The sequence below is a fragment of the Choloepus didactylus genome, chromosome 2 (genome assembly GCF_015220235.1).
Source record: "Choloepus didactylus isolate mChoDid1 chromosome 2, mChoDid1.pri, whole genome shotgun sequence".
Taxonomy (NCBI): domain Eukaryota; kingdom Metazoa; phylum Chordata; class Mammalia; order Pilosa; family Megalonychidae; genus Choloepus; species Choloepus didactylus.
In genome coordinates, this window is record NC_051308.1 from 46335750 (window position 1) to 46348706 (window position 12957).

The following is a 12957-nucleotide window of genomic DNA, read 5'->3' on the forward strand; positions in this document are numbered from 1 at the left end:
TTTAGCTATGTCTCAAAACTAAAACCTATGTTTAAATCAGAGAAGGAGACATTTAAAGCATCTTATGTCACAGTGGTTGGGGGATAAAAGCTAGCCAAACTCTCCATTGGGGAAGCGGCTCATAATATGCTAACACAGATCAATTAATTCAAATTTAAGGGGAAATTAAACATACCAATTATGTAGTACCCATCAAAGACCAAGATAATAAGTCCTGAAATTTACTGTAGTTAATGTAGAAACCAATATACCTTTAAAAGCTGTGGCTTTGTTAAATATCTAAAATAAAACTTTTAGAGAGAAATGTTTATGCTCATTCCCAGAACAGCTAAGTGTTAACCACTTTAAGTATCTAATAATAGGTCACTGTGGAGGGCTGGGGAAGTTATGACAGCAGAAGGAGGAGGAGAGGGTATTTTGGTAGGGGTAGAGTGGAGATGAAGATTTCATTCAGAGAAAAGGAACCTTCGGACGACCGTAACATGCACAGTGAGGTGTGAAGAATATTTTCTGTACTCCCATTTTAAATTGCTTTCTGAAAACCGGTAAAAGGTAGCAATGCTCAATAAAAAAATAAAGGAGCCAAGAAAAGAGGGAGGGAAGGGGGAGGAGAGGTGAGGATGAAAAAGAAAGGCGTACATATAATCAGTAATATCTAACAACCTCTAATTCTAACCCTGTCTCCCTTCTTAACCTGTAAACAACAACGTGGCATCTTTTCCAACTGCAAGTTTGAGAACGTAAGTCCTTACGGCTGAGAGCTATTCAAAGTCACTATTCGTTTTGGGAGTGAAAATGTACAAGAGGTCAGAAGGAGTGTGATGGGTTAAGGGGGAAAGAGTCACCTTGTTTCTTATTGTAGACCATGGAGTGATTTGGGCAAGAAAACTGGGACATCTGGAGTTCAGAAGTCGAGGAAAATGGGGGAAGAATCAGGAAGATGAATACATGATCATCAGCTACACAAAAGAATGGAGCAAAAAGAAGCCTGGATTTGGGCACTCGCGTCTGGCAAGGAGGCCGGCAGCAGGGCTAATGAAGCATTTGTGGCGTGGGACGTTTGCCAGCGCAACAAAGAAGATGTGCTTGGGCTCTGCAGATGTGCCAGGGCCCCCAGAGCAAAATAATGACATAATCACCATCAGTGTCACAGACCAGACTGTACACAAGGTGACAGGGGAGGGGAGGCCTGGGGGACACTCACAGGGGGGCCACCACGACCCACGGCGGCTGCTGCCCTGTGGGCTGGGATACGGGCAGCACTCCCACCTGCCTAGCCCTACCTCCACCCTAAATTCTAAGGGGAGGCTTGTCCCTACCTTTGGTGGATGTTCCCATCTAAGCCCAGCTGCTCCTGACAGAAATCTGTAAAGCTTAAGAGAGATTTGGACTGGATGGAAAAAAGCTGACTACCAAGGAGCAGGGGAGAGAAGGAAGGAAAGTGTTTTCTGAGCCAGACTCCCTTGTCTTCTGGGAGAGCTCCAACTTTCATTAGCTTGACCCTAGCCACACAAGCCAAGGTATAAATATCATCAGGGGTGTCAATGTTTCACACTGTAAGGAGAATACAAGAAATATTTAGGGGGAACTTGATGGGGAGCACGAACGAGCAATAAAAGGAGCACCCCAATGCAAAAGCAACAGGAAGGCAGGAGAAAACCGCCACTGCCCACTTTAAATAAGGCCTCTCGGCGGCCCTGGCACCTGCCTGTGGCTCCTGCTCAGTAAGGTGGGTGTGTTGGTACAGCTGTCTGGCTTTTAAGTGACTTTTGTCAGTTTGAAAGTGAAAGTCTGTTTGAGGAGCTGAAAGAACAATAGCTCAGAGCCCGGAAGAAGAGCTTGCAGCACAAAGGACTTGGCTATACTGGTGTCCCTTTTCATTGCTTCTAATGAAAGATTCATAAGAATAACTTTAATTTTTTATGACCTCCTTTTTGGTATGACTGTATTAGTTGTGTCAACTTCCATACACAGGTTCTCTTTAAATACCAAAAGGTTTGTCGTAAAAGTGTTTTCAGAGCACAATGGGGTCAGAATCAATTGTGGCCGTCCTAGAGGTCTCTTCCTCCAAGAGAAATTGCTATGAGGGAGGCAGAGATTTCCTTCAAATATGATTCCCTTCAACCTCGACGTCGTCATGAACACTGCAATGTACTAGTCTTAAACCTTTCTAATTTACTAATTCAACTGCTCCTCGGAAGAATGATTATATTTGTTTTTCTTGGCTTCACCCTATTTAACAGGAACAGTGGTATAATGATCATTAATAGACAGTTCTCCTTTTCCTATATACTTCTCGAATAGCTGTCTCTGGATTGCCTCTTTATTTTGTGTCTCAGCCAAAAAAGGGAGGGAGAGGAGCAGATTGTATTTGTTTTATGTCATGTTACAAAATAGCACTGAAGATTGGCTTAAGGCAATCATTAAAGGTGAAATAATGTTTTTAGGCTGGTAAAATCTATCTTCAAAAATTATATTTCTATCCTGAACCAAAAGGAATGTTTGCAAAAATATTGCATGTTGCGAATGTATACTGACGTATTTAGGAGAAATAAGCGAATTTTCTGGCATAAGACTGAAAAAGAACCAGTTAACGTTAAATAAAATGCTGGGCCGAAAATGAGCAAATTTGATTTAAAATGTTACCTGCCATTTGAAGGGGAGATCGTCAACTTTGAACAAGCTTTAGTTTGCTAAATGATTTTGTTTAATCTAGATGAAATAAACAGGCTAGTTTTCAAAAGGTTGTTAAAACTTCTTCAGACATTTAATCCAAGATGGGTTGAACACAATGACAACATCCCACTGAAAACTACAACCACCACCGACAGCTCTCAGAAGAGAACTTGCTCTCTTTCTCCTATTGATAACCCTTTGTGGGACGAAGAAAAAGAGCCGAGGCAAGGAGAACTGAATGTCAGACAATAGACATCACTCCACACACTGTCTCTGAACTTTCCTCATCTCTGAAGGACAATTAATTATGAAGACCTTAGGGGTAGGTCGAAGCAAGGGAAAACCCTGTGTCGTCCCAGCACTGCAGCCGCTATCTCTGTGTTTGCTAAATGGCTTCGCCTGTTGGGGTACAGCCACGGAGAGAAGCAATAGATCATGGGATGGGGGTGGGGGGGTGGGGGAGGAAAGCAAAAGATTTTTTTGTGTGTGCGCCTGCCCTTGTATAATTCTATTCTCACTGTGAATTCATCCATACACAAAACACAAGGACAATTTTTTTTTTTTAAGAGAGAAAAGCCACAGGGTAGGTTACAGTCAGAACGGTCTCTCAGTGGTGTGTTAAAAAGGATGGTCTTTTCACCAAATCATTTCACAGAGGCAAAACAGACAAACACAAAGAGTTGAGACTTTTTCTCCTACATTAAATGGAGTAACTGATAAGGTCAGACATATGATACCTAAAGACATGAATCTGTGAACTCTTGAAGTCAAAGGGCCTCTCTGTGCCGAGGAACAATCTTTCAAAGGAAATAGATCATAGAACTCCACTGAATCCCCTTTAAACTTTATGAAGCAGGAGGAGAAAAAGCTCTAAGTAGGGAAGCTTGACAGAAGAGCCTTGAACTATTTTCTGAAGGAAAGATGAGACCCTCCCTAGGCTGCCACAAAACATCTTTTTTTTTTTTTTCTAAAGGCTCCTCTGAACTTTGATATGTGCCAAGACACTGCTATTGAAAGCTGTATAATTATGTGCTATAGCCACTGTAGAAAATGCTTTGTTCACCCCAACAAAGGACAATAAGCAAAGTAAAGCGACATTACCCTGTATCTTTTTCTTTAAGAATGTTGAGAAAGGTCACGGAATGCTATAACTAATAAAGCTGTTGAGTAAGGAGGTTTTAAAGTTGATCTTACTGTGCTTGAATGTAACCCAATGACAAAAAAGACACAGGGAGCTAAAAATGCAATGACATTACCAAATAGCTGGTAAATCAATAGGCCTGCTTCATTATACTGATGAACACCTTGAATCCCAAAAGGAGAGCGCTATAAAAACGGAGCCTCGCGGAGCCTCGTGCATGTTCACAGAATTCTACCTCTACCCCACCCCAACCCTTTAACCCCACTTGGTTTCTTTACTGCTCTCTCCTTCAAATTTCAGGCCAATAATTCTGTAGAAGGAATATGTGCCCAGACAGCCTTGTGTGTACGTATATTTGGAGAACATCCATTTAGTCTCTTAAAGGATCAATTTGGCTTGTCAATGGTGGGACTGGCAAGGAAAGAAATGTAAGGGTTTCTTTCCCTCTTTACCACCCACCAAGAATGTGTTGTGCGATCATTTAAACAGCTTAGTGGCTTTGAGGCCAAGAGACTGCAAGAGCAGTCTTCCAAATGATCACTCATATTTCTAAGTATCTATTTGGAGCAGAGGGAAGCGCTTCCTAAATCCACCTGTCCTCATTTTTCTTTAAAGAGATGACAATGTAAATGAAAGACTTCCAAATACATTAAATCTTAAACACGTGTTCTGCTGCAAGCAGGAGTGGGTTGCGAATGGGGGTAGGGATGGTGGAGAGAAATATATAAGTAGGTGTATTTGTGTGTGTATGTGGTGGTGGAGTTATGTGAAGGGTGCTGCTTTTTAATTTTCTCTTTCCAAGAGGAAATGAGAAAACACGTAAGTTTGTGGAAGTACCCTTCTTGCCTGTCACGTCACCTAGAAAAATGTCAACTACACATGGTCTGCGATGGAGCAGCTTCCAGTGGGATATCAGTACCTTAGGAAATGACATTTACAAACCTGGTAATCAGTGGATCCTAAGGCCTCTGTCCAAAACCCTGAGTCTTTTTTGAGGGGAAGGGAGGTTAGCCACTCCTACTGGTCACTGGGACCCTCTACAGGCAAGCGGTTAGCCACGGAGGGGCCCATGGAGGCTGCCTGTCTTACTGCCTTGGGGAGAAGAGCTCCCTCATGGCACCCCAGAATGAGAAAGAGTACCCCAATGTGCCTGGATACAGATGTCACACACATTCTCTTCTCAGCTTACATTCAGACCATCCCAAACCTCACAACTTTTGGATCATGCCGCCTTTCTTAGCTCACCATATAATGATCATTACCTTCCTTACTTGCCACAGTTGAGTAAAACAGAAAAACAATAAAACCTAACTTATAGTGTCCCTAAAGTCAGAAGTATTGGTATGATTTAAAAACTGGGAAGGAATCCCAAACCTTCTTTTCTCCCCATAAAACATTTTTTTGGAAGCTCTTCAAAGTGAAGTGAGAATGAAGCATGGAAATATATACCATAACACCTGGAAAGACAAATTCATTGTTGCCAATCTCATTAAATGTGAGAAGCAGGAGTGAAGGATGTAACCTGTAATTGAATGCCCCTCCTCTTGTACACATTTGCAAACTCACATTCAGAATCAAGATGTTCCACCCATGTTATCGTGCCAACTTTTGCCCCTTTCGCACAAACTAAAAAGCATAGTTCTTTTTTTTTTCCTTCAGTGTCTTCTTCCACATCCCCTGGGTCTTCTCAAGCTCTCACCACCCTAAGTCTGAATGCTGTGCCAAGAATCTTGGCAATTGTGTAGACTGATACAAAAGGCAGAACAAGCTCTCCTGTCACTTAGAAGGTCCTGACTCACAAAGGGCAGGAAATGCAGGGTCTAGAATAGGAGAGAGGCACAAGCCACTCCCTCTTTGCTAGTGATAAACCTTCCCCACCTGCTTTATTTTCCTGTAGGCCAGAGGTCAGCACCCTTTCTGGCCTTGAGAGTCAGCAGCAGCAGGGGCTGCAGAGGATGGTGCTAAGCTGTGACAGAGGTACCACCAGAAAGTTTATGAGAGAGGCAGAAATGGGACAGAAAGCTGAAAAAAGACAAGGAGTAGAAGGAGAGAAAGAAGGAAGGAAAAAAGTAAGCATGACAGGGAAAGCACTGGCTACATCCTCAGGCCCCTTTCTCTCTCCCTGCCCCTGCCCATCCATAATTACTTTAAAAACAGCAAAACTTTAGGAACATGGAAACTTTTCTCCTTATTACATTAGAAATGGTGTCATTAATATCGTGCCCATTAATTAAGTTGATGTTGGTAAACATTTAGAAGAGGGCCTGCAACATGGTACAGGGTCAGCTAATATTGTCTATACTATTATTGCTACAAACAACTGGATGAGAAACTTAAAAATGCCTTCAATAAGACATTCATTATTTGGCCAGCTAAGACTCAGTTAACTGGATCTTTGGGCATCATGAAGCCACAACTTTCTCTACCATGCTCCATATCTCTATTTAAGAATTGAAAGAAAAATAAGGTATACAGTTCTGTACTCTGCCTTCCTCTTCCCTCGCTCATACTTAAACTATAGATTCAGTTTACTTGAATCTGTAGTTTAAGCATGAGAAACGTAAATACAAAGTGAAGTAGCACACAAAATATCAGTTGAGGTATTTGGCTTGAGGTGCTGTGTCTACTTTTGGCTCACAGCCACGGCCCACACTGCTAAAGCTCCAATGATAAGGCCAGTGGCTTTTTAAGCATGTCACTTGAGCACTGACCTCCATGCACAGAGGCATGGAAAAGAAGGGATCACCTTATCTGAAGCTTTTGTTAGTAAATGCGCCAAACTGAGAGGCTAAATTGAAAACTACTTAGTAACGTTAGAATCCTATGTGATGAAGAATGTGTATCTGTGCATACCTACATGTGAACGTGTGAGGGAAGAGGGCAGAATTCATGGTCCTGCTTCTTTCTCACTACATTGCTGGCAATATCCTTCTTCTAACTGAAAGAGGAATTAGAACCAGAATAGTCTAGTAACTTGTCTGAAGTCACATGAGAAGTGACAAAATTCCTCCCCAGGCCCCATATTCCTTGTACTGAAGTGGTCTTAAAATAGACACTGCAGATAAAGGAGAGGTAGCCTGGCTGAGAGTGGCTATGATTCACAAAGAGAAATATCAGATGTTAATCATATTAAAGGCGGATTTAGATGATGCTAAATGGAGCAGCCTGTTGGGTACCTCTTGATGCCAGTCATCCCCAGTTTGTGCCATTTTGGCCCATGAGCTGTGAGTAGGGGATTAAATTCCATCCAGGTAAGGTTTAAACAACCCTGAAAATCCTAATGTGCACTTTAAGGATTTGTTCTCTTGAGTTTGTTATACAGAAATATGCAAAAATCAACCCATGATTCTTGGGCAATTCTTTTATGAAGCTTGATCCATCCTGCCAACTGAAAATTTATATCATAAACTGCACACAGTCCAATAGCAGACAATCGAAGTCTCTTAGCTTAAGGTTTTGAGCAACAGACTTATCAGAAAGAAAGAAAAAAAAAAAAAAAAAGAAATGAAGCTTTAAATTAAGACTTCTTTATAATGTTTAGCCATAATCATATACTTCAGCTTTAGAAGAAATTTGTTGAGCATTCTGCCAATATAGTACACCATACTCGGTTACAGCAGAAACTTTAAAATAGTGAAGCAGTACAAAAAGGATCCCTACCTTTCATGTGTTCAGCAAAAGAAAATTTTAATTTACCCTATGGTTGGCAAGAAAATATATTTTCTTGGATGACAAAGATAAATTGGTGGCTTACAGTAAAACCATTCAAACTTTCAGAGTCAAAAACCATAACTTCACCACCACTAACTTTCCACACTGAATTCTTTATGATCCACCATAGCTAATCTGCACCACCAAAAACAGTAAGGGAGAGAACCCAGAAAGGAAAGGGCCAGCAGGGAGGGCACTAGGAATCAGGTCCTGTTATTGACAAGGCCAGACCAAGGTGCCACTCTCTCCTCCCAAATAGAGAGCTTCCTGGGCATTCATCGGTACCTACTCACATGAGGAAGGCAACAATTTTAATGTGAGGCTCCAGCACCAGCAGTTGTGGGAGAGAAGATTCCTACAACAACCCGCCAACATAGTACAAGAAATGGACCAACTTGATCAACCCACAGCCTGTCCAATCATCAGGGGCTACAGCCTGCAGAATTCGTGCTACATTCTGCTTCCAGCTATTGTCACCTCAGTCAGCAGGGCTCAGCAAAATGCCTTTGTGAGTACTGGGAGATTTGCTAGTATTGTCTTGTAGAGAGTCATCATGTTATGATAAAAACTGTTTGCTGAGGCACCACATTAGAAATGCCTTACTCATCGTCACACATCCTTTATTGTTACATGGATATTGCTTTCTGGAGATTGTCTATACTGCTTTGTGTGTATCTAGAATATGCATGTTGTAGATACATACTAATATCAAAGTCTAGGAAAAACCAGCCACGTGCTTGTACACATATGCACAATGAAGGCAGGAGTCTCTCCCCCAAAAAGGACAAATACAAAGACAAAAACAGTAAAAAAGATGTTGATGGAACTCTTATGATCTATACTTCACAAATTCTCATACCATTTCCTCCACAAAGGAAATACATATCTTTAAGAGTTAGAAACCATGGAATCACTCCCTCTCCAACATTTCCAGACTTCTTTAGAAAACACCTTTTATAGTTACCATTGAATATAACACATAATGGTTCAACTGACCTCCCAGACCCTATATATGAAAAAAGTCTATTGGAGCAGAGACCTTTGCTCTGGAAAGGGAATCACTAAAATATCTGCTGCCATTTTCCTTGGTTTCTCCAGTACCCTTCTCCATGGCCCAATAAACCCTCCACACAAGAGCAGAGACAGGGAACGGGAGAGGAAATGGAAGAGGTCAGCTCCCATGATCTGGGGGATGTTTACCTGAGAAACCAAGACAAAAGCAGATTTGGGAATTTTTCTACAAAAGATACATTTTTTTTTTTTAAAAAAAGGAAAAAGGTGATGACCAAAAAATAAAGATTAGTTCCTACCTCAAAGTCATTTGCTTTATTGTAGTGCATGTTCAGAGCCCTGTACAGCTCACAGTCTCTGGTTATAGACAGCTCTTCAGTACTGGTGACCCCATCATTGATGGCTTGACGCGCATACTTCTCCATCTGAATGTAGTAAAATTCACGGAAATTGCTAAACCACTTGATGAGCTGAGAGGTAATGCATCTGTTGAACTGTTAAATTTAAATGTTGAAAAGGATAAGAATATTGCCGTTTCCTTCATTTATTATTTGAAGCATTTTAAAAGTTTCCCTCCCCTCTTTACTTGGTAAGGTATGTTTTAAATTCCTCCAAAATGGCAGCAAGATTGGTGAGAGGAATGACATACTTACAGAATATTATCAAACATACCAATAATAGAAATCACATCACAACTCTCTATATTGCAAATGGAAAATTCACATTGTAAATCTGATTTTCCTTAAACCAAATGTCTTTTTAGAAACATTGTTCTTAATCTTCCAGTGAAACAATACCATTTTTATACTTCTTGTGGAAATTCATTCAAGCTATAGAATCCTGGGAAGTGTTGTACCAGAGATGATGAGTCACATGACTTCACTGCTAGCATGATTTGTTTAAAATGAGAACTCCATGCCACCACATCACAGCCTCGTTCAACGCTGGAAAATGACTTTCATGCAAAAACAGGAAGAATATGGCCTTTGCTTGTTTTTGGTAGTGAGTGATCCCCATGCCTATCTGGCCATGATTTCACTCAACATCAGCCCACAGTACCCATGTCCAGTGCCGTCTGGGCAGACTGCCGCGCTGTTCATCTGTTCTCTACAATCAGCACTGGATGAGACCCATACTCCCTTCTGCTGGTGTCCATGCTGTTAGGGAGGTGTGGTTAAGTCATAGTGCAGAGAAGACATAGACACAATCTTTATTACATTTTTTTAAATGCCAACTTACTATAACATGATTAGGTTTTAAAACTTTGTTTACCAAGGTTTCCCTATGACCTTTTAAATGAAGATGTCTTCTTGGATTCACTGCAAATGATACCATCCTTATTGACAGTCCTCTGTTCACGTAAAGGACAGATGCATCTCAACTTGCCAAGTCAAAACCAATAAATCTATAGCTTTATATCAGGCTGCCTGACAGACAACCCCCTGCCTTTTGTCATCACAGGCATTCCCTTCTCTGGGCCCCCAGAAAAAGATGTACATTCATCAAAAATCAACAAAGAACACTTATCAAACACTGGCCATGAGAACATCCAGACTCCAAAAAGATGACAGCTAAAGTGTGTATTCGGGCAGTAATTACTACACAGAAACTTGTTTCTATACTAGCAAACATAATAAATGAATGAAAATTTATGGCAGAGAATTGAAGTAACAAGGAAACAGAAACAGGGAGACTGGTGTTTCTCCCAAAAGGCCAACTTGCATCATAATTGCCATGCAGTTGCAAGGGTCCTTACAGATAATTGACCAGAAAATGATTAAGCCATCAGCAAATCGCTTCTGCTTGCAAGAGTTCAAACATGTACTTAACCTATCCAAGAATTATATTTTCACTCTGTGTGTCTGCTCTGTCTCTATTCAGCCTTGCGGGGAACCCGATTAAAAAGACAACTGAAGGACCCCCGTTATCTGATCTTCTGGTTGCCGATTTCAATAGAACTTAAACCCATTACGATTTGCTGAACTTGGAGTTCTTTCCATTTTATCTCAGCAGTAAAATACACTGTCCAAATTTCCAGACACTGAGATAAGGACTACAGGCCCCCGTGACGGCTTACTGTTCCTTTTTAATTCTTTTAGAATAAGAAACAAAACATTACAAAATGATAGCAGGCTGTGCACTGGGGAATGAAAATTGCTTTGACATGGAGATTAGGCTTCTGCATTGTTACAAGACATTGTCTCATATGGACAAGAGTACTGTAGAGGAAAAAAAATAGAAGGGCATTTTTTTTTTCTAGAATGGTCATGAATGACCTAATGGGGAGGACAAAAAAGTAAGTGCACTTGCTATTATTTAGGAATGGGACATAAAGGGAGATTTAAAGCTTATTGTTGGAGAATGGAAATACCAGAGAGAAAGAATGGACAAAAACAACAGACGCCCCAAACATGAGACAAGTGAAATGACCAACACAACGGCTTGAAGAACAGCGTTTCCCTCCACTAGAAGTGAACTGAAATTTGTTCGGTTTTAGTTGCTGGCTAAAAGCAAAAAGCAAACCCCCTGTTTGTTTTCCAGATAGTCACACCGGGTGAGAAAAAGTGTTAAACCTTAAAGAGTTAATTTCTACCATTCTGTAGTGGCTTACAAGAAAAGGATCAATTGTTCTATAAAGGAAAGCTCTGTAGTGTGTTAATGTGTTACTGCAAAAACTAATCGCTACAATAAAGAGGCTGTGTTTCCACAGTGTACGAGTCTCTGTGACTTTGATTAATGCTTCCCACGGGACATCTCAGCCTCAATATGGGCTGAAGAAACTTCCTAAATATTCAATGAGCATGGTCAAAAGATGTATAAAACAAATCAATCTGACACCTTAATCTGGCTAGGCAGCAGTTGACTCAAGGGGTGGAGGGAATGAGATACATCATTTAACACTGCCGGGTTGAAAAGCCTGTGAGCGTCTGTTCTTCAAAGCTAAAATGACACCGAATCTGTTGTATTTAGTGGTCTAAGAGTTATTAGTTTATACATTAAAGTCTGCACCCAGTAGGGGACAGGAAGATGGTACAGCCCATCCATCCTTGGCATCTCTCTCACATTTGCCCACTTGCCCTTCTCAGAGGATTTGCAGCCATGATGAGCTGAGCTTTTCGTCAGGTTCAAGGTCATTGTGAGGGAATTAAGTCGGACTCTCTGTGAGAACATAGAACTTTGTTTAGAATCTTACTCTAGGAGTTAAACTAAATCAGCCCTGGTTTCATCCTTCATACACTTCATCACTGTAGAAGAAGAAACTCTCTTAACATGCCAACATCTTGGGATCAAATATGATTTCCTTCCTCTTTCTGTTTAAAGTAATGTAAAAGCATATGCCTCCTACCCAAATGGAAGTCACTCATCAAAAGTTAAGCAGTGTATCCATTCCAAAGAAAAAGAGTGTGCTGCACTCCTTCTCTGGCTCACCTTCTGGAGCTGGTCAGAGGACTGGCCTAACCCAGCACTGTCCTCCAACTGTGACTTTGATGTCCACCCAGGCTACACCTTATCCATGGAACAAAATAGTTTCTGTGCGTGTCTCTCTGCTTTTAACTTGCAAAACTAACATCTAATCACTGCTTGAAATGACTTTATGATTTGGAAAGGCACATTTTGTTAGCATTAGGAATTTTCTCTTACATGAATGTAGCCCATTGAAGTATAGGCTGGTATCTTTTTGGCAAGCGTTACTTGATCCACAGAAACAGGAATATGTCTTTTTTAAGACATAGAATACTCTGCAGGGTTTCATTTCAGGGTTTCTTTTTACCAGTTTCTAGGGAAGGACCTCTCAGTTCTCTAGTGGTTTCTTGAATACTGATCAAAATAAAATTTTGGATTGTGTATTGACATATAGAGAAATACCTAGCTATTGCAGCCTGGCAAATAAGTATCCACATTTATATATATTTTATATATATCTACAGATGTACAAAGCTATATATACATGTATTTAAAACATGTCTTTATATCCCTATCCATATATAATTTACATATCTACATATGCATTTATGCATAATGTGTATAGGGCATAATATACATATACTTGTATATGTGAGCATATACATTGGATTTCCAGATTATTCTTGATATTAAGAAATCCCAAATGCTTTGCCTTAGTTCTGGGAAGTTTCTAGATCACTTGCCTGGCTATGTTTCCTTTTCATGATGGTAGCATCAGTGTTAGCTCAGGGAATAAAAATTCATTTATTACTAGCCAAAAAAAAAAAAAAAAAAAAACATAATTAGGAAAGTTAAAAATGTATAATTCATTCCAAAAATAAAAGAGAAATGACCTTCAGTGATTTTTTTGTTTTGCATTATATGCCCTATTGTTTCCCCTCCATTAGAGTGAATAATTGGGAGTTATTAACTAGACTCACATATACTTTAACAGCTTTTTCCTTCCAGCATAG

General features: G+C 40.4%; 1 protein-coding gene across 9 annotated transcripts in view; it reads right to left on the reverse strand.

Moving 5' to 3' along the window:
• PROX1 (prospero homeobox 1) overlaps positions 1–12957 on the reverse strand; it is a 60804-nt gene that overhangs the window by 20798 nt on the left and 27049 nt on the right. For all 9 annotated transcript variants that reach the window (XM_037823988.1, XM_037823956.1, XM_037823947.1 and 6 more), the window contains one exon: positions 8839–9033. In XM_037823988.1, the coding sequence (XP_037679916.1) occupies positions 8839–9033 (195 nt within the window). The remainder of the gene's footprint in view (positions 1–8838; positions 9034–12957) is intronic.